We start from the raw sequence: 27,484 nt of genomic DNA on the forward strand, positions 1-27,484 counted from the left end.
GAATTCAAGATTTCCCCCTTTCCCCCTATGGCGTGATTTCTCAAAAGAATTGTCTGTGCTCTAATTCCCCTCTTCCAGTTCTCTCTTGAACTCTTCCAGGAAGCGTTTGCTCTCATTCCACCAAAACTCTGTATCAAGGTCACTGGCGAATTTCATGTTGCTAAATCCAAGGCTTATTTCTCAGTCTTAATCTTATTTTACAGATGTTCCTTGGTTTCTTTACCCACTCACCCACTAAAGGTTGTCTGGGCTATTTCTAGTTTGGGGCCATTGCAAATAAAGCTGTAGATATATGTGAGACTTTCACTTCTCTGGAATAAATATCCAGGAGCACAGTAGCTGAATCGTATGGTAGTAGCATGCTAGTTTTTTAAAGAACTGCCACAGTTATCCCAAGTGGATAAAGGGATCCTTAGGTGTAAAAGTTTGACACCCATTGCTTTATACAAAGGCATTATCAAAGCTGATGTGTCACATAGACAGTAAGAGAGATTTCTTGTATTGATATCAGGTAAAAAAAAATTCAAAATTCTCAGACTTTTGGTGACTAAAAGAAGTTATATCTTATTCTTTGTAATCATAGAGCAGAGTCCAGTGTATCGACTGCTTGGCAGTGCCATAAATTGCAAGGTCTTCTCCTATATGTTTATAAAGTGATATTTTTCACTTTTTTTAAATTTTCATTTCATTGAATTCTCTTTTTTTTTTCATTTCAGCACTCTTAACATTTCAGACCCAAGTAAGAGCCCGAGAACAAAAAAAATTTTAGTGCATAATGTGTGCCATGAATGGTGAATACAGACAATAAAGAAGATGCTATCTTCACCCTCAAAGAGCTGAGAAGACAGATTAGCAAGAAGGCAAATGTAGTAATTGTTGAAATGAAGGTATGTGTAAGAGCAGCAAGGGCAAGAGGGAATGGGGATGTACTCAGGAGTAGGAGTGGGGCTGGGGGGTTCTGCAGAGCAAGTAGAGTTTGAGTAGGAACTTGCCAGGATGACACTTGAAGAGAGAGTAGCCCGAGACTCTTGAAGTTGATAAGTCAAAGGAGCCCTAGGGATTTCCCATCTAACCGTACTTTGGTGGGAATCTTTAGCTCATGGCCTCTTTTTTTCTGGGCTGGATCTCCAAAGTTAAGGACTGTGAGGACTCTTTCTTTCTGAATTAAAAATAATCTACAGAGGGGCACCTGGATGGCACAGTTCGTTAAGCATCTGAATTGAGTTTGGCTCAGGACATGATCTCAGGGACTGAGATTGAGCCCGTAGTCAGGCTCCACACTCAGTGGGGCTGGTGGGTTCTACAGAGTAATTTGAATAGGAACTCTCTCTCCCTCTCCCACTCCCCCTGCTCTCTCTCCCCCTCCCCCTGTTCTCTCTCTCTCATGCATGCTCTCTCTCAAATAGATAAATAAATTAAAAAAAAAAAACCTCAAGAGAAATGATCTGAATAACATGTACTTTAGAAGTTTTCAATGTAACTATGAAATTAGCTCTTCCTGAGAGTCTCTGATGCACCAGGGTGTTCTTGTCTCATAAACCAGGAGGGGCAAGCCTCTTATTCCTAACTAGAGTTAGGTAGGAAACAATGTCTTCTCACTTCCTCTCCAGTGTACTGGGGATTTTTCAAGATATTATTTACAATATATTGTAAGAGGCACCTGGGTGGCTCAGATGATTAAGCATCTGCCTTGGGCTCAGGTCATGATCTCTGGGTCCTGGGATCCAGCCCCGCGGAGGGCTTCCTGCTCAGCACAGAGTCTGCCCTCGCCTCTCCCTCTGCCTCTGCTCCTGCTATGCTTGCCTGCTTCTCTTTCGCTTTCTCTTTTTCTCTCATGTGAATAAATAAAATCTTTAAAATAATAATAATAAAATGTGTTGTAATATTCTCAGCCAACTTAATAACTTCCATCTCTTTACTCTTCCTGGAATATTAGCTAAACATACAATGTAGTTTGTGAAGATACATATCATACAATGTATACCTATCTTTATATTATGAAAAATATTTAGGACTTGCTTAATTTACATTTTGATATTTCAGATTGTGCTCATAGAATATCTGAACTCAAAATTATATCTAAACATGGGCATATCCTCCTATAAACATAGATGTACTTATGGCCGCCTAAATGCAGTAAGAGTGCACAAGTAAATTGTCATCTCTGTGGCCACGCAGCATTCACTGAGCTGCTCTTCTGTGGGAGGTCCCGCTCTTAAGGAGCTCAGTTTAGCGTGAGAAGACGTATGAGGTGCAGCAGTTAGACTTGCACACTGAGAAGGAACGACGGTGTCCGCCTGGGTTGGGAGTAGGGGGAAGGGTTCGGGGTTGGAAAGACAGGATCAGGCGCCCTTAGTCCTGACAAAATTCTACAACTAAGGCTTTCATGAAATACTTCTCCTCTTTCTTGTAATTACTTAATTTGCTCTTGGGTTATTTTGAAGCAAGAAAGAACTAGATTTATCACCCTTATCTCTTACCAAGTAATTATACGTTGTTTGGCATTTCTCAAATCATAACATCGGTCTGAACTTCTGTTTATCTTTAATAATGATAATAATAGCTAATTCTTACACAGCACCTATGATGTGCTAGGCACTATTTTATACACTCATTTATTATTATATATGGTCACTTATTCTTTATGTCAACCCTTTGAAATAGGCACCATGGTTACCCCCATTTTACATTTTACACACGAGGAGGAAACAGAGACATTTAAAAAGGTCACAGAGCTCCTTAAGTGGCAGAGTGAAGGTTCGAACCCTCCCAGACTTCCTCCAGAGTATGTGTTCTTCAGTACTTGCGCTGCACAGCCTGGCAGTTCTGCAGTCAGTACGCACGAGCACATGCTAGTGAGCTACACAGGGTGATTTTTCACTTAATGTTTGTGTCATGGTAACAGAGGTATCTCGGGGGTGGAAAATAATGCAGTTGTTATTTGGTATTTTAACTGGGAACATGTTATTTTTCCTCATGAAAAGATTTTCTGATAAAGAACTCAAAGTTATTTAGAGATTTAAAAAATAGCTAAAACAAAATAGTCAAGAGAAATGCTTTCTTAGTCATTATGTGGGAGGCTTGAATTGCAGTATATTTTCTTGAGGAAAAGAGAAATTAGAATAAACACTATCACAAAGTAGGAAGAGCAAAGGATATGTGAGTTTTCTTGCGGACTGGAATTAGAGTCTGCAGACATTCTGTATTAAAATACTTTGTCTGGGATAAATGCTGTTTCTCTCCTTAATCTCACATGCCTTGCACTGAAGTCTGAAAAGTTATGATGCCAGAGGGTATAGAAGAAGGCTTGTGAGTTACAGTTGCTCTCTTAATGTTGGTAAAATAGGAGTTTAGATCACAGGCTGCTCTTGTTATTTTATGAAGTCATTTTTCAAAACAGTGTCTCAAAGGTCAGCCATCCCATTTGAATCCTGGCCACCTGCTCATAAGTCATGGCACCTCTTGTTAGCTTTGTTAAAATGTTAATATTGTTTTTCTAATAAATACTCTGGATAAACAAAGTGATAAATATGGATGTCTGATGGGAAGAGAATTTTCTCATTGAAACATCCATTGGGAGCATTGACTTGGTGTCTGCCCCTTCCGCTCTTGTGGCTGGAGGCCCAGGTTTGATGATTCCTGCAGCCTGAAGGTGTTGTGCCTCAGATATTTTGACCTGCTGCATACTAGGGAAGCGTGCCAGGTGCTCTGAAGCCCTTGAGGCTCCACAGAGGGGCCCTTGTCTGGTTCCATCTGGCCGACGCCCTGTCACACCACACAGCAGTGAGTGCTTTTCCCCTTTTGAAAGTATTTCTGACTATAAAGCCAAACTTGAGTTAGATGACCAGTTCTCCTCATCTTTCTCTGTATTCACCTAACAGCCTCCTGTGCAGGGCTTTCTTGGAGTACGCTGAATTTTAAATATTGGGTTTTCTTAATTGTCCTCTCCCTACCTCTCCTGTCTCCTTATTCAATGTAGAGTCATACTAGAGACTGTAAATATTTACTGAAGGGTGACTATAGACAGCTCCTGCCTCTGGAGTTGATTTTTAAGCCCTGGTGCTGCTGGGGAACCTGAGGGCAGCATTCCTTGCTAGAGGTGCATGACCTGGGGGTGGGGGGGTGTGGCGTTGAGAGCCTTCTGTAGTTGGACAGGAGACAGACACACACGCACACACAAACTGCCGTTTTGAGTAAGCAAGAACAGATCAAAGTGTCGAACAATACGAGGTGGAATTATAATTTATAACACATTCTACCAATTTAATTGAATGACAGTGGGCTTTTTCCCTAATGCTATAAAGTAGTACTGCACTTTACGGAGTTTGCACAGATGTTATCTATATATGCTGTGTAGTTTATCTTTCTATAATCTGGGCTACATAGAGAATATTTAAATCATACATATTTTGAAATCCATTTTTTTTTTTTCCAAACATAGTACAGGGCGAAGGTCATTTTTTTAAATAGACACTGAATTATCCTTGAGACAACATTTCAAAGACACAGCCTTTGGTATGGCAATGTAAATGCATAAAATGAGAAGCAAAGAACCATGACTGGGATGACAGATGCAAATGTATTGCATAATATACCTCAATTTGCATTATTAGCATGCTATGTAGATTAATTGGCTTTAAAAACTACCATTGAGCAGCGAAGTGTTGGAGGATTTCAGTCTGTAAAACGGATTGATTCTCTTATGTCACAGCATATGCAGCATCTTTGCTTTTAATCACAAGTTCTTCTTTCACCAAGAACTTGGCAATGTTGTAGCCAAGTTGTAGCAGGTTTGTAGCAGTTAAGCTTTTCAAGCTAAACCAGCTAGCAAATTAGTTAATTTATTAAGATTTTATGACTAATTTATCACCTGATCTAAATTTTATTTTATTTTTTAACCTAAAAAAGAAGTTAACTAAGTAATGTGATATCGATGACTTTTAGCCCCTCTTCACTGATGCTAATTACAGTTGTGGTTTGTTTTGTTTATTTAGAAAAACCTTGACTTTAGTCAGATACTTCATTGCTCATCAAAGGAAACCATACATGAAGTGAAAGTCTAACGTGTGAAGATACAGAAACTGCTTTGGTTGATTCAAAATGGGAACAACAAGTGATGAGATGGTGTCTGTGGAGCAGACCTCCTCCTCCTCCTTCAATCCTCTGTGTTTTGAATGTGGCCAGCAGCACTGGACAAGAGAGAACCATTTATACAATTACCAGAATGAAGTAGATGACGACCTGGTCTGCCATATTTGCCTTCAGCCTCTGTTGCAGCCACCAGACACCCCCTGTGGACACACGTGCTGCTGCAAGTGCCTCACAAACTTCTTACAGGAGAAGGATTTTTGTCCATTGGACCGGAAAAGACTCCACTTTAAGTTGTGTAAGAAGTCCAGTATTCTAGTTCATAAGCTTCTAGACAAATTATTAATGTTATGTCCATTTTCTTCAGTGTGCCAAGATGTCATGCAACGCTGTGATCTGGAGGCACATCTTAAAAACAGGTAAGCACAAAATATAAAGGGAAGAGAAGTAAAGTCTAGGGTTTATAAAAAGGTTGGTCAAACCAAAACTTGCTGAAGAGTACCAAGACATCAGTAAGTAAATGGAAAAATCAGATACAAGAGACACACAAATAAGTTCTGTGGAACAACATTTTTACATGACAATATATCAAAAACATAGATACAGAAAACTACAGTGAAGAAGTCCCTACTAATATTTTTGCTGGTATAACATGAAGCGATTACATTCATGTGGGCAGCAGGGTGTAGTGATAGACTTTTTTCCAAGGCAGTTTAGCAGTTTGTTTCAAAAAGTGAATGTGAGTATCCTTTGATGTACCTTATTATCCTAAGGAAATAATCCAAATGAAGGAAAAATTATGTATAAAGATGTGTTCACTGCAGCATTGTGCATAGTTCAATAAATCGGAGTTGATCTAATTCACAGTAGGCAAGGGTTAAAACTACCATAGTACATCAACTCCATGGGATATTATGCAGACAGCAGAAACAGTAATTTGGTTGCAACATGGAAATGAGGCCACATTATTTTATTTGCTAGGATCTTATAAAGAATCTGTGTTCAAGGACTAGCCTGAATAAGAGCCAGGGGTTGGAAAAAATTTAAAGCATTCAATGGGGATTTTTATTCTAATAAAGCTTTTTATTAAAAGCTTAAGTAATTTATTGAGCCAATTAGTGAGTTTTATATTTTGACATTATTGAAAGACTTGGATTTTAGAATTATTTATACCCTTAGGAAAGGTTAAAATATATCTCTATGCCTTATGTATGAAGAATCCCATAATATGACAGAAATAAATGTATTGATTTCTGGATTTCAGAGTTCAGCCATTTGTGCAATAGAAAGCTAGGATTGCTGTGAAAAAGTCACTATCATAGAATTGATGGAGATTATCTAACTTCATCCCCTCACTTTACAAATCAGGAAACTGAATCACAAAGATTTAGAGCTAGTTAATGGTATAGTTAGGCCTAAACTTCTAATACTCTTATTTACAATTCTGATACACTGTGCTGACTTGACCACAGGTCTAATCATGTTCCTTACTACTACGTGGTAGTAAGTTTCCTGTAGACATGTGTATATGTGGTCCTTCTATTCCTAAATATCAGTGTTATAAAATGAGGATACTCATTAGAAATAGTTAAGATATATGAGAAAGAACAAGATGTTTTTACCGTGTCAGAAACATGAAGATTTATAGAAAAATTGTTTAGATCTAAGCTGTATTATCTAGTAAGAGCTAAGAAAAAGTGTAGGGTAGATACAGAGACTTGTAAAAGTGCTTATGGCCTTAGGTTTCCTTGTGTCCTCAGTCACCAGCAGGTGTAGGATCTGAGTTGGACAGCAGAGACCTTGTAGAAATCGACACCAGACTTTTGAATGTGGTGTTCTGGGTGGGTTCTGCTTACTGAGGTTGAGGAATATGTTGGGCTTGCCTTATTTCTCTCAGTTGGGCTATTCCTTTTAGGGAATAGTTTTCTTTTACTCTTATGAATATCAGTTAGAGGATGTTAGAAGAACTGAACAAAGTCTCAGTTCAGTTACCAATTATTTTGAGAGCAGTGAGGTAAACGTTGCACAAATTTTTAGGAATATTCACTTAACTAATATGCCTACAAGAATTTAATGTGTAATTGACGTATCATTAGTATTTTGGATCAAGCAGTTTATGTTGGTGATGTAAAAACTTGGGAACAGCACACTGTCCTTTCATTTGCAGATTGGTAAAGGCTCAGCATTCATGTCCAGTTGCAAGTTGCATTTTCCAAGTAAGCTTGTTAATATTTGAGCTACTCATTTTGTCATTTCCAAAGCTTCTCAGGCCTATATAGTGAACAATACATTGAAAAAGGTGAATGATTTGAAAAGGTGAGTGACTGGCTTGATATAAACAGCCAAAAATTATTATTGACTATGAAGAATAAAACAGCAAATTACAAAGTATGATTTTTCTATCCCATTGGAGTAGACATGGATGGAACAGCCGGACCTTTCTCTAGTTTTCAGTTAAAAATGTTGATGTTCTCTGCAAGTGGAGCGCAAATTAGAATCTAATGACGGCTTGTGAATTGTCTTTACTAGTCTTTGAATCCCTTTGCTAAAAACTGACATTCAGCTAACGTTTCTTCATTTAAATGGTTAATCTATGTTCTAGTATCAGTTGCTGAGAAACTAGCCACCCCAAATGTAGTGACACAAAACAAGCATTTGATTCTGCTCATGCATTCTGTGAGTCAGGAATTCAGACAGGGCACAGCAGGGATGACTTGTCCCTGTTATGTGTAATCTGGACCACAGCGGGGAAGAACTGAAAGCCAAGGACCAAAACATTTGGAACTAGAGAATCTACTTCCAAGATGGTTTCTTCATTCACACTTCTGGCACCCTGGTGGAGATGGAGAAAACCAGAGGTGCTGGCTCAGCTAGGAAAGCCTGCAGGTGGCCTTTCCAGCATGGCAGCCTCGGGGTATTTCAAGTTTTTATGTGGCATTCAGTGTGGCAGAAGCTAGAGGGCTTTGTATGAACTAATCTTGAAGGCACATATTACCCCTTGTGCTGTCACTCTGTTTGAAGCAGTCCACTCAGATTCAATGGGGCAGGGGACCTGGGCTTCACTTTGTGATGGAAGGAGGCCGAGCATTTGCAGCCATGTTTTCAAACCAACCCAGACAGGCAACCGAGTGATACCATGAGTCACAGAATATGATTATTCTGACTGTGCCATCTCTGCACACAGTCTCACTCATTTGAAAGAAATTGAGAAGTTTCTTATCAATTTATAAAATTTCAGGGGCACCTGGGTGGCTCAGTTGGTTAAGCATCTGCCTTTGGTTCGGGTTTGTGTTTCAAACATTCTTGCCAGCATTCTTTTCTTATGTAGAATGTAAAAAGGATATAGATAGATAGATAGATAGATAGATAGATAGATATAGATATATATTTGCAAATCATTTGAGAGTATGAGTATCCAGAATATATAAAGAATTTTTACAACTCAATGAAAAAGCAAGTAACCCACAATTTTAAATGGGTGAAAAATTTGAATAGATATTTCTCCAAAGAAGATTATTTAAATGGCCAATAAACATGTAAATAAATGCTTAGCATCAGTAGTTGATTTTCTTAATGGTTTTTTTTTTTTTTTTGGAAGTTGTAAGCATCCTGTATATATTTGGATACTAGAACCTTATTAAATATATCATTTGCAAATGCTTTCCTTTGTTCTGTTGATTGTCCTTTCACTTTCCTATGCTCTTTGAAGGACAGATGGGTTTAAACTTATGAAGTCCAGTTTCCCTGTGTTTTCTTTGTTTGCTTATGCTTTTGGTATCATGGCCAAGAAATCAATGCCTAATCCAAGGTTACAAAGATTTATACCTGTTTTCTTCTAAGACTTTTATGGTCTTTGATCCATTTTTAATTAATTGTGATTAGAGAACATGCTATGTGTAATTCAGTCCTTTAAATTTAAATAAGGCTTTTTTTTTTTTATGACCTAGCACATGGTCTACCCTTGAAAATGCTCCATGTTTACTGAGGAAGAATGTATTTATGCTCTTGATGGGTGGAGTGTTCTATAGATGTCCCGTTAGGTCTGGTTGATTCATAGTGTTCTTAAAGTCTTTCCCTGTTCTTCTTTCCCTGTTCTTATCTGGCCATAAGGGTTCAATCCATTATTGCAAGTGTGGCATTGAAGTCCTAAACTATTATTGTTGAATTTTCTATTTCTCCTTTAATTCTGTCATTTTTTTCCTTTATGGACTTTGTGTGTCTTTTGTTAGTTACATTTATATTTGTTACAGCTTCTTGATAGATTGAACATTTTCATCACTGTAAAATGTTGGTTGGTAGAAACAGGTTTTTTTTTTTTTAAGATTTTTTGTTTGTTTGTTTATTTGGCAGACAGAGACATTACAAGTAGGCAGGGAGGCAGGCAGAGTAGGAGAGGGGAAAGCAGACTCCCTGCTGAGCAGAGAGTCTGATGCTGGGCTCCATCCCAGGCCCCTGGGATCATGACCTGAGCCAAAGGCAGAGGCTTAACCCACTGAGCCACCCAGGCACCCCTAGAAACAATTTTTTGTCTCAAAGTCTGTTTTGTCTAAAATTAGTATACCTACTCAGCTGTCTTTAGGTTATTATTTGCATGGTATACCTTTTTTTCTTCTTTTAATTTTGACCTATATGTGTCTATGTGTGTGTCTCTTGTAGACACACAGTTGGATCTTTTATTTTTTTATGCATTCTGCCAGTCATTAACTTTTCAGTGGAGTATTTAATTTATATTTAAATATATTTATTATGCTATTTATATTTATAAATTTATTGTATTTATTTATATTACTGATCAGGCAGGATTTATGTCTGCCATTTAGCTATTCTGTCGTTTTTTTTGTTTCTCTGTTCTTCCATTACTTCCTTCTTTTGTATTTTTATGTATTTTCTAGTATTCCCTTTTAATTCCTTTATCATTTCTGTTTACATATATATTTTTAATTGTTTTCTTAATGGTAGCCCTGGGATTATAATTAACATCTTAATTTGTAACAGTCTAGTTTAGATTAATACAAAATATCACTAGAGTACAGAAACTTAGCTCATAGATAGCTTGTTCCTTCCCCATTTTTTGTGCTGTTGATGTTATACAAATTACATCTTTATACATTATATACCCATCAAAACAATATAATTATTTCTTTTTGCAGTTGTCTTTTAAATCAGATACAATAAAAAAGGAGTCATGAAACCAAAACTACTTTTTTTTTCAAGATTTTATTTATTTATTTGACAGAGACAGTGAGAGAGGGAACACAAGCACGGGGAGTGGGAGAGGGAGAAGCAGGCTTCCCGCTGAGTAGCCCCATGTGGGGCTGGATTTGGGACTCTGAGATCATGACCTGAGCCCGAAGGCAGCCGTTTAACACTGAGCCACCCAGACGCTCCCCAAAAACTACTTGTATGCTTTTATGTTTGTGTAGTTATCCTTACCAGTGCTCATTTCTTCATGTGGATATGAGGTACTAAGTACCTTCCATAGCAGCCTGAAAGACTTCCTTTAGTGTTTTATTGTAGGGCAGGTCTGATAGCAACAAACTTTTCATATGGGAATGTCTTCGTTTCTCCTGTTTTTGAAGGATGTTTTTTCTGGTTATAGGCTTCTTGGACAGTGTTTGTTTAGCACTTTGTGTTTACCACAGCCTCCTAGCATCCATGGTTTCTGAAGAGAAATCAGTTGTCAGTCTTACTGAGGTTCAGATGTATGTGATATGAGGTATTTTTCTCTTCTTGCTGCTTTCAAGATTCATCAAATTCAGCAAGATTTTGGTTATGTCTTTAGATATTCTTTCTGCCCTCTTCTCTCTCAAAAATGACATATGCCATTTTTGTGGGGTTCCAATTCTCCATATATTAATAGTCTTGTTAGTATCTCAGAGGTCCTTGAGAGTGTATCCTTTTTTTTTTAATCCTCATTGTTATTCTTTTTGTTCCTGAGACTGGGTAATCTCAATTGACATATCTTCGAGTTCATGGATTCTGTCTTCTGCCTGTTCAAATGTGTTGTGAATTCATTTTATTTATCATACTTTTAAACTCCAGGATTTCTATTTGGTTCTTTACTATAACTTACATTTCTTTATTGACATTTTTATTTGGTGAGACGTCATTCATATGTTTTCCTTTAGGAATTTCCTTTAGGAATGATTTTGTATGTTCTTGGAACATATTTGTAATGCCTTGTATAAGTCATTGTCTACTAAGATCAATGTCTAGGCTTCTACAGGAATAAGGTTTCTGCTATTTTTTTCCTATATATGGGCCATACTTCCTTGTTTCTTTGCATGTCTCTTAAGTTTGAACTGAATGCTAGACATTTTTAATAAGGTCTCTGAACATAGAGATTTCATCATTTTCTTTGAATAAATGCACTCCAGATTGCTACAGAACTTTGACTAATTTCCAGAGCTCAGAAAGAGTTGGTTCTGATGATTTTTGCCAGAGTCCTCTTTACTTTATGGAAAAGAGGCTTTTCAGACATACTTTGTGTATGTGTGTGTGTGTGTGTGTGTGTGTGTGTGCATTTTTATTGGAATTCTAGTTAGTTAAGATATAGTGTAATTTTAATTTCAGGTGTACAATATAGTGATTCGGCACTTCAATACAACACCCTGTGCTTATCGCAAATGCCCTTTCAGTACCCATCACTTATTTATTTTTTATTTAATTTCTAGTTAGTTAACATGTAGTGTTGGTTTCAGAGTACAATTTAGTGATTCATCACTTACATATAACATACAGCACTCAACACAGCAAATGCCCTCCTTAATCCTCATCACCCATTTAACCAATCCCCCACTCACCTCTCTCCATCAACCCTCAGTTTGTTCTCTGTCGTTAAGTCTCCTGTGTTTCACCTCCTTCTCTTTTTTTTTTCCCTTTCCGTATGCTCCTCTATGTTTTGTTTCTTAAATCCCCTATGAGTGAAATCTTTTAATCTGACACTATTATATCTTAAATCAAATTAGTTCAATGTAATTTTCTTCCTGAAGAGAGCCAGAATAGTGGGAATAGAAGCATAACCTTCAGGAGGAAAGGGAAATTTGGCTCTGCTTGCTGTACAAACCTTCTGGCTTTATTTAAGAAAGTTAAAAGACACACCAGTATACAGAGATACCTCCATAGGGCAGTATAGCCCTCAGCCTATGGCAAGTCACAGTGTCCTTTTTAAGGGGCAGCACCGCATTCATTTAATCATGAAACAGACATGGATACGGTAGAATCAAGAAAAAGAGTGAATCAAAACCTTTTCACTTTTATTAAAAAGATTTTGAAAATGAGATCTTTATAAAATGTCAGTACCTTCTATATGTTATACCATAAACCTCTACTTCTAAGTAGGAGACATAGGCCATTTACAGCAACCATCTTAATGTGTAAAATAATTCTGAATTCTTTCTATAAAAATGTTTGGTGGGGTGCCTAGGTGGCTCAGTGGGTTAAAGCCTCTGTCTTCAGCTCAGGTCATGATCCCAGGGTCCTGGGATCAAGCCCCTCATAGGGCTTTCTGCTCAGTGGGGAGCCTGCTTCCTCCTCTCTCTCTGCCTGCTTCTCTGCCTACTTGTGATCTCCGTCTGTCAAATAAATAAATAAAATCTTTTTAAAAAATGTTTAGCTAAAATATGAAACACCTTTGCAACAAAATTGGCAATGTAGCTTAAATAAGATTTCAGAAGAGTCCCCTGAGAAAAAAAAATGGGAATGTTTCCTTTTGCCAGATGAACTCTAAACAGTTCAAGTTAAGATGCCATAAATTAGACAAGGCTAGAAAGGAGCTTCGTGTTACTAGAAAAGAACAGCATGTAATGTGCACTTCTTCCATGTCAAACTGACAACCACGTAATGACAATGACTTATCATACGTAAGAAAAGTAGAATATGTTCTTCAGAAGGAAATGATATTCCAAGATAATTCTTTTAAGCAAATCTCTTATCGAAGTCTTGAATAACTTCAGAGAACATTATCACAGAATGGGCAGAGATCATTTCTATGATGTTAAAGGATTCCTTTATTTTAGATACCCTCTGTAAATAGAAACACACAAGTATCAACACTTGTAGAACTGATCCTCTGAATGAAACCTTTCTTTACTACCACACAGTTCAAGGCTGCATTTGGATGCAAAGGTTTAACTCATGCTAATCTGGACAAGCCCAGGTGGGGACTGATCTGGAGTCTTAGCAGATACTCCTGTCCCTGGGCTCCTGGGTGGGACCCAGGACACTGCTGCACATTGCTGGTGGGACCCACCCGGGTTTTCTGCTTCCTGCTGACACACTGAGTATGATAATGGTTTCCTACAGGCCTTCCAAGTACTACACTTGAATTTCCGTTTCTTCTTTTTTTTGTTGTTGTTGTTTGTTTGTTTGTTTCTTTGTTTTTGTTTTTCCCTATTGGGGATTTTAGGTTCACTTCTTTTTAATGTTTTTAACTTAACTTTTTCTCATAGGGAAATCTACATCATGTTTTCACTCTCACTAAAATCAGAATCACCCTCAGATTCTTCACCGGATGCAGAGTCTAGATCAGAGCCATCTGCACTGCCGCCGCTGTGGGTCTTCCTCTTTCGTATTACAGCGTGCACTGCTGCTTTTCATGTCCCTGAAACACAGTGAAAATCCCCTTCCTCCAGAATCTTACCCAGATCTAAATAACCACTGGCTACGCAGCAGTTGGAGCTGTGGGGAGACTTAGTCACTGTTCTGTTCACTGTTGCCCCATTTTCCTTTGCGTTTATCTTGAGCTTCTTCTGCGTCCCATGGTGACATTTCAAGTTGCTTCACTGATATAGCCAGCGTGGCTCTTAAGTCTTCCCAGCAGAGCTTGTCATCCAATGCCATCCTTTTCTAGGGGTTTCTCTTATAGTGGAATGTCTTCTTTCTGGAGACTCTTCAGTTTAGGTTTTGATGTTTCTCGTTTTAACTCCTCTGGTAGTGTTCTAGGCTTCTTATTTAAAAGTGCAGTTGCAGAACCAAAACCATCACCACTGTCAGAGTCCTCAAACTATGAGTAATTGGCTGTTATGCCTCGTGGCCATAGCATGGCCCCCTTCAAGACTGGAAATAGGTAATTTTCAAAGTCTTGTTGACGGCAGTGTGGTTTCAGTGCTCGCTCACAACCAGACACTGGAGCTCTGCTCCCCCTGCCACCAGCCTTCCAGTGATTACCAGCCATCCTGGTTCTATTCATTGTTAATATTTCCTGTACTAGCCTCCTGCTACATTGACCTACCTGCTTGAATGATCCAAGTTATACCCCCAATGCCAGTTGTGGTTTGTGGTGGTGTTGTTAAATGCTCCATTTAAAAAGATGCATTGATTTTGTTATTTGTGATTTTTGTTTGCTTTTTAATTTTCACTAAGAACTTTCTCATATTCTCTGTGCTTCTGGACACCACTTTGTGGAACAAATTCACTTTGCCCTAGAAAAAAAACTCTGCAGGAATGAATTTAGAAAAGGCGCAGCTGGTTGCCTCAGTCAATTAAGTTTTCACCTCTTGGTTTCGGCTCAGGTCCAGATATCAGGGTCCTGGGATCAGCCCCTCATCGGGCTCCACACTCAGCACAGAAGTCTGCTAAAGATTCTCTTTCCCTCTGTCTCTGCCCCACTCTGTCTGCCCCTCCCCTGCTCTCTCTTTGCTCTCTCTCTCTCTCTCTCAAATAAATGAATGAATTTAGCATGATGTAGTGGAAAGAGCAGATGTCTTTGGCATCAGCTCTGAGTTTGTTTGGATTTTGACTTTGCAACTTAATAGCTGTGGGATGTTGCCTTAGTTAAGTGTCAAGTTTCCCATCTGTAAAATAGGGATAACAGAGTGCTTGTGAGGATTCAGTGAAATGTGGTATGTAGAGGTATTTCCACGGTGACTGGCACAGATTAGACACTCAACAAATGAGTCTTCCTTTCTCTTTTAGTTCCAAATGTTTACAGACTGGAGGAACCATGGCTTCGAGCTGTCTGTGGCCAAGAGCTTTTTTCCAGGCCTGCTCTGATTTACTCATTTCCTAACTGTCTTTTAAAACAGTTCTTTTGAGGTATATTTCGCCCACCATACAACTCATCTGTTTTTAAGATGTGCAAGTCAGTGTTATTGAGGATACTCCATGAAGTCTGCAGGCATCATCACAATCGAATTTTTAGAACATTTTCAGAGAAAGCCCGTTCCCATTGCAGCCATGCCCTAGATGCCCAGGTTGTGAATGGTCTGTCCTAATCCTCATTTCCCCTCAAGCCCAGTAAGTTTTAGTGTGCCGTTTTTAATAGAAGGCATACACAGTGTGAACAGAAATGCTTGTACCATAGTCTGGGCTTCTGCCCTCGTCACCGAAGGTGTTCTCTCTGAGGTTACCATGACCTTTTAACTGCCAAAGCAAAGTAATGCTTTTTGGGTCTTATCTCATTGGCCTCTTTCATGGCATTTGCACTACTGGTCATTTTTTCTTTGTTGACACTCTTGCCTCCCTTGTGTAGTTTGAAATCTTTCTCTCATCGTCTTCTCCTGGCTAGTTGTTCTGTCTCTGTGTGCGCAGCTGCCCATCTGTTTAAAGGTGGGTGTTGCGCAGTCCTCTGTAACCTTCCTGAGTGCTGGATGAATGCGTTCTTCCATATTTCTCTGTGATATCGCATGAAATACCTGTCTTTAGTCCCTCTTAGCAATTTGCTGTCCCATTGGGATGTAAGTATACCTGGTTCTTTATCTCTCTAACAACTTCAGGGATCCAGTTTTAAATTTATTCTTGGATAAGATAAGAGGGGCTTTACAGTTACTTAGTTTGTAGGATTTTGTCATTGTTAGCTAGGCTCTTTCCCAGCTGTGCACATTCTGCTTATGTTTCCTTCCCACTTCCTGTTCCTAGTCTGTTTCCCCATCGAAGACTGGCTGTTATGCACATGGATACCAGTGTGTGATATGCATTTGGGGAATTGAATCTTTCCCTATAGTTTTAGTCTCAAGTATTGTTTTATGATCCACTTTTTGTCACCATTTTTTTATTGAATGAAATAGTTTTAAAATGCATTTCTCATGAAATCTACTTACTTGACAAAAATCATTTTTCTCAGTGACACAATTTTCCAAGTTACTTGTCAGGTCCTTGCAGGAACATTTCCTGGAGTGCGGCACAACAATGCAGAAGGAAAATCATTGTCCTCTTTCTTAATAAGGTGATGAGGAAACCGGGAATGAGAAAAAGCTGAATAAAGAAATTCCATAGCAATCTTTTTCAAGAACTTGAAACCCACAATTTATCTTTAGTTTGCGAGGGGAAATTCATTACTTTTACAGCTAAGGGATAGCTTCCAGTTTTCAATAAATTTATCCTATATTTGATTTTTTAATGAAATTTGAGATTTTAAAAAATATTATCACTGAATGAAGTCTGCAGTCCTAGGCATAAGACTGGCACTCACCATATGCAGCCTCTTGAGCCTTTGCTCTGCTTTTCTGCAAGTGGCAGAGCCTCAGATGTATTGCTTCTCACTAATAAATGAATGTGTACCCTTGGCCCTGAGATTGGAAAGGAACAGTGTCACTCAAGGTCCAAGTCTGGATGCAGGAGCACATTGTGGAAGAAGACTGCTGTTTCCACTCCTGTTAAGGAGTTAAGCCGTCCCTGTGAAAAGGGAGTTATGCAATCAGGATCTCAGAATAGTATTTGCAGTGTACCGTCAACTGTGCTGGTGTACTTCTGGGACTAGTATGTATCTGAATACAGGTTTTTATTGAAGTATTTTTTGAGACACGCACAAAGCCACTATTTGTGCCAACGCCTGTTTTAAGTTTGCTACACAGTGTGGTAGGAACTTGGTTTGAGCAGAGGTTAAAATCAGAATTACATACCACTTGTGGATTACCTCTAGGTGAGTTTGGCATTGAAGCAGTGGCTATTCTGTTGTTGGGGCACAAGCTGTCAATCATTTTTCCTTTCAAATCATCTGGGAACCCCCTAATGCTTTCTTTCTAGATGTCCTGGAGCTTCTCATCAGAGACTTGCCCTAGAAAGGAGGAAAACTGATAAAGCTCAGACAGAGATTGAGAATGAAAATGGAACCACTGTAATAGATCTTCCAGGTACTTTATCCTTCGAAACGGACTGTTCAGGGACAGGCACAGCGCCTGCTGAGCACAGCTTGATATCAGCGTCTCTGCCCGCGTGGCCTGAGGAGCTTGGCCTGGACAACCCCGCCTTCGAGGAGAACACGGCCACTGACAGTATGTGCTCTTCACCTTGCTTTTGCTTTTCATCTGTTTTCAAATCAGATATTTCCTTTCTTCTCACTACTCCCTATTACATTCCCTACATGGGATGTTGTGTTTTTTTTTTTCTCTTCAACAAATAATTTTACTGAGATATGCTTCACATATCACATATTCACCTTTTAAGTGTACGAGTCTAACAGTTTGCCGTTTAGAAACGGAAAGTGAGTCTTACCTTGAGGCTTATCCTTCCCCCTCCCCCTCTTCTGTTGTAGTCCACAAATTCACTGGTCATCAGCAGGCTTCTTTTGTTTGTTTTGAAGCCTGTTGCCTCTTGACTAAGAAATCCACAGCATCAAGAAGAACAGAAATAATACCTCAACCTAAGTGCTTATTCTGTGTCAGCACTGTGCCAAGCACTTTACATATTAAATGCTTGTACCAATACTGGATTTTTTTTAATGATGAGGAAACTTAGTCAGAGAGTCATTGGTCAAAGTCTGAGAGCCACGAAATGGCTAGGTATGTATCTGACTCCCAAGGCCAGGCGTCTGACTATTGCTGTCCTCTGGTAGCATCCACTGATCTGTCTACATGACCCACCAGGAAACAGGCAGAAAACCTCTAGTCATAGATCTTGGGCATATCTTAGTAGTTGGCCCTGTGTCTTACTTTTAAATAGGTTTATCTCTTATGAAAATTCCAATTTTTCTACAAATCCCAGTTTTCCCAGCCATGGCTATAACAATTCTTCTATCTCCTACTGCTCAGATCAAGACCCTCCTCTTCTTGCTTAATGTGGTTACTTTGTCATCCACTACGGTGATTGTATGTCACAGAGTTTGTCTTTTTTATTTCATATGTACTGCCTTGCACTGTTTACAGTTGTTTCATGGGTCAGAGTTTCTCTGATCAATTAGGACAAGATGATATTGTCTGTACATTTCTTTATCAGATCGCTGTGCGGTCCCTAGTGATCTGATGAGTAGTAGTTATTTGTTGATTATTTACTGATCACCTTTCAAAGAGGAAGTGTTTTGCTAATCTTACCTATTGGTGTTTTGGTCATTCTGTTTTTCTTATCCCATGGTATTGCTTTGTTATGAATCATCTATTAACATAAGGTCATCACTAATGATAGACGATAACTTACTTACCTGAAGATAATCAAAATATAAAACGTTTTTCTTTCCACCTATTTTTCTCTCTTTCGTTTTTAACTTGACAGCTACGCAACAGCCAGTTAGTTTACCGGAAGGCGAAATTACTACAATTGAAATTCACCGGTCTGATCCTTATATTCAGCTAGGAATTAGCATTGTGGGCGACAATGAAACGCCACTGATCAACATTGTTATCCAGGAAGTCTATCGGGATGGGGTGATCGCCAAAGATGGAAGACTTCTTGCTGGAGACCAAATTCTTCAGGTATCAAATTTTTAAATTATTTTGTTAACTTGCCTCTTTTTTTGCTCTTATTCATCAATTTAAAACTTAGGAAATTATGGTACTGTGGAATCTGACTTATAAAAAGGTAAGTTTTACTGTTTTTTATGCAAAACAGATCAGAATTTATCGGTAATTTCTCCGATTTCCCCCAAGCACATGGAATGTATTTTTACCCCCATCTTAAATTTGATCCCACATGTGCCTCAGTGCGTGGCTCTCCAGGCCAGCTGGATTCCTCCAGGCTTGTACTCCATGGTTGGCTATTTCGGGGCCACCTTCACTGCTAAATTCTCTTGTCCCATTGTCTGTATCCCTAGTCCCAGGGTACCATCCATCAGTTACCTTCGTTGTCTGATTCATCCTTCTCTACACGGATTACTATAATCTAGAAAAGACAGGTCACACAGCACAACTTACTTAAAACTTACAGCATTGAATTTAAGATAGAATTCGGAAATCATGACCACATCTTGTTGGCTCTCAAACGCACTCTCGTCCACAAACAGCCTGACTCTGCAGTAATCCTTGGTGCTACCCTCTCCCTCTTCTCTTTAAAGAGAAAGAGCTACTCCAACAAACGAACTAGCTTCACGCAAGATGATATTATGTTAGAGGGCATACTGATGAGCATGAGATGGCCAGAATTCCACTGTTCATGTGAATTCTAGAGTTCATGTGAAAATTGACCTGGATATATGACCCATACGAGTGTACGTGGTACTTGAAGCTAAAAGAATGGATATTTAGGAGAGAAGAAATAGGCATGAATGAGAAAAGATGTCTTCTAGGAACCCAAGCTCAAGGATTCTTGCCTCCTCGATTTCACTGCTCGGTCCTTCCCCATGGTCTGTTGGTATTCACCCCTTCCCTTTTACCTGCCACCTCTCTGGTCTGTGCCCTCACTGCTTCACATCTAACCCAGTAGAATCAATTCCCCTGCCTCCCTACTCTGCTCTGAAATCCGGTACGACCATTGTCAGGTTAATTCATCTGTGACTCTGCTTTCCCTGGGAAGATTGGACCAGAGAATCAAGTCCATACTGATTAATCTAATAGTCCGGGTCCTCTGTGGACTCTTACACAACCTGTCCCCTCAGCCTTCACCCTTGCTTTTTCTTTCAGCTGTAGCCATTGGTGTATTACTGAAACATCATAGGCATGGTGGTCAGAGCTGAGGGTATACTTAAGAGCAAAAAGCAAGCCCTGCCCTCATAGAATGTATAATGTAGCAGAAAAGCCAGACATAGCAGTCTCCTTGCTTCCCTCCATGATCCAGCCTGTCCCCATTGTGCTACAGCTTCCCCACCTTCATCCAGAAAGCCCTGCCCTGCCATTTTCACCCATTCAGACCTCTTCTCACACTAAGTGCTGAAGACATTCCTTCTCTTCACCACTTAACACATAATTGGTCACAGAGAGTTATTCAAATACAGTGTCTTCCTCACAGAGCTGTGCCTGGAGTCCGTACCCAGGGACATACTTGCTGAGTCAATAAAAGAGTAGATTTGGTTATGATATCCTGTTGGGCATAGCTGTCTTCTTCATTAAAACAAAACTTAGAACCTCTAGGATTTTTAGTTCTTCAAGAGAAATGTCCAGAGGGGAAGACAGACAAACTAGGCTCCAAGAGCAGCAAGGATTGACCTTTCCACTGGGGGTTCCTGGCTTTGGTTTCCACGCCCATCCGTATTCTGCCTCTTGTAGTTTGTGATTTCCACTTCGACACTTGGGCCCAAAACCCCTCCTTCATTGCACTTGGCCTGGCTGACACAGACTGATCTTGCAGTGTTTTGTTCTTGACTCAATCCGAAGAGGCAATAGGAGATTACAGGAAACATAACTAATCCAGCTTATGTAAAATCCAGTTTCTGATCCTACCTTAGCTGGCTATTTACCGCATTCCTATGTTTGCTGTCCTTTTATGATATTAGTAGTACTCTGGTTGCATGAGGTTGGCACAGCTCTCTGGACACCTTACCCTGTATTCCTTCTACCCCAGCTCCTAAACTGATTCTCCGTGGAGGAACTCTTGTAGCTGGTTTTGACATTTTGACACCTTTGTGGCCAAGACCAAAAGAGCCAGATTGCCCTTTTCTGCAGCTTACACAGTGTTCTTTTCTTCTCCACTTCTGGCCTTTCTAGCTATAATTGAGTATACATTTATTTTCATCTTTTGCTCTTTGCTACCAACAGTGTGCCAGCTTTGGATATTAAATTTTTTACATATTTTTATTTTTACATATTTTACATATTTCATATTTTTACATATTTTTATTTTACATATTTCTCATGCTTTTTCTAAATTTTAAAGGTAAAAACAAATGCTTTGTTCTTATTTCCATTTCTTTGAGTATAATTGAGGTTAAATCTGTAACCTCAGATTTACTAATGTATTTAATATATAGTTTGCTAATATATTAGCAAAAATATAAAAATATATTTAATATATAGTTTTGTTTGCTATAGGGTTTTGTTTGCTAATATATTTCATCTACAGGCTTTTTTACCTGTCTGCTTTGGACAATTGTTTAATAACATAACTGAATCTGTATACCTCAAATAAAAATCTAATTATCTGAAATACTGGCTATAATTTGGGGAATTAACTCAAAGCTATAAATCAGCATTGTAGACATTCCGGTGCATTATTATTGTTTATGGAAGCATACATTTTAATAACCCTAAAAATGGTAATCTTAAATCCAGTTTAATGATTTCAAATTGATACAAAAACTATGAGCACATAACCTGATTATTGAATTCACAAAGGGTCTTTCCTCTTGTGGGCCTGACTTCTCATTGGCCTTTGACTGGTATGCTGGAGCCAATAAGTAAAGCCACACTACTTGCCCAAATACAGAGTAGTATTTATGGCCATTCAAAAGGAAACACTTGGAAAGAAGGCTCCTTAGTATATTTTTACTACCTGGTTATCTTCCACCTTTTGTGAGCTGCATAAATAATACCGTGAGCCAATTTGAAAATACCTTAGAGTCGTTAAGATGGTTAATTTACAGACCAAAGGGCTAGCTAGCCTGTGTTTTTAGTTTAGCAAACTAGATGTAATAACAGTGAGTGGCTTTGGGTTTGCCCACACTGATTATATGTGTGTGTGTGTGTGTGTGTGCGCGTGTGTGTGTGTTTTATATATATACCCACACATCCATGTTATTCTACTAAATAACCTCTTTGAAAAGGAGAACCATATACCCTCAAGGCCTTTCACAGTGCAGCATTTTGAGCAGTTTGAAGAATAAAATAGTGTAAGAGATTACATCAATATTACTATTAAAAATAATACAAATTTCAGAACATGATTAAGAGTACGAATTCACAGTGTGATCTGAGTCATCAGTGATTTATTCACTTTTGGTTTTGAAGGAAAATAATTGCAGTCGTGTCTTGACTGCATTGGTACAAAATTTATTTAGCTAAAGATGTGGTAAAGTTTACTCTGTTGGTGCTAGTTCTACAACATCTAGCAACAGTATTTCATTTGGTCTCTGCTTTCTCTGTGTTTCACTGACAACCACACATTTGTGAAGGGAAAATCTCTGATTGTAGGATATTCCACAATCCACATCACAAAGATGGTGTGAGGCTACATACTCGCACGTGGCTAGCGCTGGATTCCAGCCAGATGTTTGTAAAGTCATTTGTGATAGATGTGAATTTAAGATGGAAAAATAAGAACCTAGAGATAAGTGGCTTTTTAGCTGAATAACCAGAAATGATGAGTTTTGACTAACAAATCCATGTCAGGCTGGTTTTTTAGAAGCTGCCTTAAAGTTCTGTTCTTGACCCTATGTTACTCAACTTTTTCATCAAGGATGTGGATGGCAACCAAATGCACAGATGCTGCAAAGTTGGGCGAAGAGCAAGTTTATGTGTGAGATCTATGGCATTTGATGCCTGAATTTTAAAAGATGTCAACAGGCCCAAATCAATAAAATTCAAGTTAGTGGTGCTCAAAACTGTCAACCCGAGATGAGTAGGAAGGGGGAAGGCTTTCCTTAACATAGATTCACGTGAAAAAAATTGAAGGGTTTGGGTAATCACAAGCACCTAACCCAGAGCCTGTGCCACATAACGCATCCAAGAGAATGTTGATTTCCTGCTTGCTGTTGGTGCAGACAGATGAGGAGATGAATTCTAATTGTGATAAATACTCAGAATTGCGCCAACCTCTTCCTCTGACTGGGTGAATAACTGAAGCTGGGTGTATTTTCTTAGTCCTGTTCCTGTCCCAGGATCAGTCACTATACTCCTTTCAGGGCCTTAAGATTTAGTAAATAAATGTTCTGTGAGTACTGAGTTAAGCTTGTTGTATTAAATAGATGTTACACTTGAGTGCTAAACAGTGAAACTGTAATTAGCTGCTTTTCTTTGAAGTTAAAATGACTGATCTGAGATCAGGTTGTGTATCTGGAATGTGTCCCTTTTCTTAGATTAAAACTCGGTGTATTTTTTCCAGCGTAAGTGTTTTTCATTTGGAAAAGCCACATCAATCCAGTAGAACTTCAGTTTCTGTTCCACTAGAACTAGTATTTTATTGGCACTTGCCACATGCTGCTGCTGTCTCTGCATTCTCCTCCTGGTCCCGTGAAGCGGAGAGTAAACCCATCTCACCACTCAGGGGACACACTCAGATATCCCGCTACTGGCAGGACCAGGGACTCAGATTCAGCACCCTTGCTGAAGCCTGAGATCCTAACTGCCATTCTCTATTTTGTGCTAGTCATTGTGAGTGAAGCTTAGGAACTGTGCATTTTAAAACATCTTCAGAGGGCTTTCTTTGTAAATAATGACTGTAAATCATTTTCCAAAGTCAGTTTCTTTTGGAAATGGCATATAAATATTTACCAGTTGAGAGGATAAAAGATTGTCCCACCTTGGTCATAATTCTTTTCTTCCAGGTCAACAACTGTAACACCAGCAATGTGTCTCACAACTATGCCAGAGCCGCCCTTTGCCAGCCCTGGACCACGCTGCACCTGACCGTGCCGCGAGAGCGGTGCTTTGGGGGCCAGACCTACAGCCACCCCGACAGTAGCTCTCCCCGGGAAGAGGTCTTCCACGTGGTTTTTCCCAAACGGGACTCTGGTGAACAACTTGACATTAAACTCATTGGAAGGACTGATGAACCAGGTGTTTTTTATCCTTGATCTGTTGGAAGAGGGCCTGGTTGCACAGGATGGAAGGCTGAGCAGCAATGACCGAGTGCTCGCCATCAATGGACACGACCTGAAGCACGGAACCCCTGAGCTTACCGCCCAGATCATTCAGGTACACGCGGATATTCATTCCACATGCTCAGCCTTTATGCCGATGCTTTCGTAACATGAGAACCTGAGGGATATTTGATATTTCATGGGAGAAATCAAACATGGCTCCCCAAATCCTTCAAAATGCACAAGAGATTATTTTATCATTACAGATAAAGTCCTGTCTGGAAAACTGTATCCCTGTGAACATTTAGCCTTGATCTTTATAAAGTGAAGGCTCTAAATTTTCACATGGGTTTTTCATTTGCTCCATGGGCTCCACCTAAGCCCAGACATAAAAAATACACTTATGTCCACATTTAACAGGTGAAGACAAGCAAAGCTTGAAGGAGCTTTGGTTCCAAAGTTGTGACTTCTCTGCTCTTGTAACTTTCACTCTCCGCTTCACCTCCATACAAGTGGGGAAAATCAATTTTTATTGAGAATAACTCATTATCTCTGTAGTGCCTTTTTTATAAAGCATTCAGAGCATTTCAAACACATCATAACTTGTGTTCTTACAGTAGCCCTGTGAAGTAAAGATGGTTATTATTAAAGAAAAAAATTTTTCAAGAAGAGCATTAAAATAGGTAAAGTAGAGGGGCACCTGGGTGGCTCAGTCATTAAGCATCTGCCTTCAGCTCAGGCAAGATCCCAGAGTCCTGGCATCCAGTCTCACATCAGGGCTCTCTGCTCAGCCAGGAATCTGCTTCTCCCTCTCCCACTCCCCCTGCTTGTGTTCCTTCTCATGCTCTCTGTCAAATAAATAAATAAATAATAAAATCTTTAAAAAAAGAAAACAGTTTTAAATTTTTTTAAAAAAAATAAGATAGAAAAGGTAGAAAATCATCCAGAGCAGAACTTCCAGTTCTGTAACCTACCAGAGTATTTAATGATATGTGTATCTCCTACAGTGATGGGGTGAAACAAAGATGTGTATGGTGTTTTATTTAGTTTAGTTTTGTTTTGTTTTAAGTAAGCACAAGAAAACACTCTGACATAAAGGAAACCAAGCAGTAACATAATCAAGCACCAGGAATTAAAGTAGGTTGATAGTAATTGAGAAATGTGTATAGTAAACAGAATTGAGTAACAATGAAGATTTAAGCTACTGTGTAAGAAAACCCAAATTTAAATCCCATTTAAGTTACTCCTTTTCACAAATGTTTGGTTCATTATAACTATGGGAACACACACACCCGGTAGCCATCTTGCTTTAGGAGGGAGATTCAGGCATTGGTCTCTTGTCACAGACTTGAGGTTTAAAAAAATTGGATACAGATACTTATATATGATACCAAATATAATATATTGCTCAAGTTGTTTCTTTGTGAAAAACATCTTAATGTTTTGGATTCTGAGAACAACATGTATTCCATGTCTGAAAAGGAGACTAAGGAAGACAAAATACAGAAAATGAAGAAGGAAGTCCAAATCACTGTCAGCCTAAAGTCCGTAAGATAGTGACATTAAAGTTTTGAAGAACATCGTTACAAACATTTTTCTGTATATGCCTACAAATAAACAGGTACCTATTTGCGTAGGTACTTAGACATGCAGTCAGCTTGCAAATTCTGAGTTTGCCACCCTTTCTTTATGTCAGCTGTATGCTGTGGACTTCTTACCCTGAAAATAGATGCACCATGATATAGCTGTATAGTAGACGTGTTGTGCTAAAACTTACGTAAAAACTCCCCTGTCAACAGACTTTAATGTTTTGTTTTCAAGTTTAAGACATTTTGCTAAACTTCCCTCTAGAAAGATCATACCAGTATATACTCCCAGCAAAAGGGCATGCCACTTTTTTATGAAATACAGGTATTGTCGTTTAGGCATCCTGCATTTTTAAAAATCTTGACTTTAACAGAATTCTTTTGTTGTGCTTGAAACCCTGAAGTGTTAGATAGGCAGTTAGCCTAAACCCAAACGTTGGCCCATCGTTTAAAGTTTAATGTCCACTTCCATCACACACCCAGAATTTTGTCTCTTAAGAAATCAAAAAAGAGGGGCACCCCGGTGGCTCAGTTGGTTAAGCAGCTGCCTTCGGCTCGGGTCATGATTCCAGGGTCCTGGGATGGAGCCCCACTTTGGGCTCCCTGCTCAGCAGATAGCCTGCTTCTCTCTCTCCCCCTCTCCCTGCCACTCTGCTTACTTGTGATTTCTAGCTCTCTGTCAAATAAACAAATAAAATATAAAAAAAAAAGAAATCAAAAAAGATCAGGGATTTGTTTGTTAATAGGTTTGCATGAGCAGGGGTCTTCCCGTAAAGCTAAATTACTGGTTATAGAGTATTTGGCAGTGGTGAGGGTTAGGCAGTAAAGCAAACAATTCTTAATATTGAAATGAGATCACAGAGGGGCTTCTCACCCTTCACACCATGTGATCTAATACTCGGAAGTGTCAGAATCTCAAATATCTGGATTGTAAGTGTTCTACTTTGGCATTTACCTGTTAGATCAAATCCCCAGACTCTGGCCACATGAGAAGTGTTATTCTTTCAGTTACTTTGAAGAATTGTCTGAAACTAGTTTAATGAAATACTTGAATAAGTAAATGACTTTAATAGGGCCTTAAAATTGGTTATCACTCAGGCACCTCGGTGGCTCCGCGGTTCAGCATCTGCCTCCGGCTCAGATCCTACATCAGGCTCTCTGCTCTGCGAGGAGTCGGCTTCTCCCTCTTCCTTTGCCCCTCCACCCTGCTCTCTCGCTTTCGCTCTCAAATAAATAAATAAGATCTTTTTTTTTTAAATGATGGTTTTCACTCCTATTCCAACTTGAGAACTGAAACTGGAGTGATTTCTTAACATTACTGACTGCAGTCATGAGGGAGGGTTCTACTTTCCAGCACAGCTTCTTGAAAGCAGGCTGTCAAATTTTCCCATAGCAATGATAGTAAACTTGGAAAGTTGTAGTCATGACCAAGAATCAGCATCAAGTAGACCAGACCTGTACGTTAAAAGCAAAGATAAAATAGCTTTAAAAAGTATAATAGATGTGAATCTGTGTTTCAGATCTAGATCAATAAATACAGATAATGGACCTCTAAATTCAATGTGGTTGTCATCACCTCTAAAGTTACATTTATGTGTGAGTGCACATATGGCATATATACGCACACAATTTGTAATGTATATAAATACTAATCCTGTTTTACAGAACCTTTGATATCATTCTTTTCAGGACTGTTTAAGCTGATCCCTATTTTCGATTCGAAGCTGTAGTGTGTGGAAACAGAGCTACACGTAGTTTCATTGATTATCACTCTCAAAGTAGCAATCTTGGAATTTATTTCAGAAATCACAAAGGATTGTAATCCAGTTTGGAATCCGTTCGTTATTTTATCTTCTTTGCTCTCTTTCTCTCAGTGCCAAGGCCAGTTTTGCAGGGGAGGGAAGTATAAAAAGACAGTTACCTTTCAAGAAATCATGGGGAGATCAAAACCCAGGCTTTGCTTTGGTTATGTCCTTGGTGTTTCCAGGGTTAG

At 39.1% G+C, this 27,484-nt stretch overlaps 1 protein-coding gene across 1 annotated transcript in view; it reads left to right on the forward strand.

Annotated features, from left to right (window-relative positions):
• The first annotated feature begins 765 nt into the window (after positions 1 to 765).
• Positions 766 to 27,484, forward strand: part of LOC101692936 (ligand of Numb protein X 2-like) — a 39,363-nt gene continuing 12,644 nt past the window's right edge. The window contains 6 exon segments of the mRNA XM_045069719.1: positions 766 to 887; positions 4,995 to 5,507; positions 17,053 to 17,300; positions 18,514 to 18,713; positions 23,651 to 23,887; positions 23,889 to 24,020. Of these exon segments, the coding sequence (XP_044925654.1) occupies positions 5,101 to 5,507; positions 17,053 to 17,300; positions 18,514 to 18,713; positions 23,651 to 23,887; positions 23,889 to 24,020 (1,224 nt within the window). The 5' untranslated portion in view covers positions 766 to 887; positions 4,995 to 5,100.

This window comes from Mustela putorius, unplaced genomic scaffold (assembly GCF_011764305.1).
Source record: "Mustela putorius furo isolate JIRA1106 unplaced genomic scaffold, ASM1176430v1.1 tig00003942_pilon_pilon_pilon, whole genome shotgun sequence".
In the NCBI taxonomy this organism is placed as follows: Eukaryota; Metazoa; Chordata; class Mammalia; order Carnivora; family Mustelidae; genus Mustela; species Mustela putorius.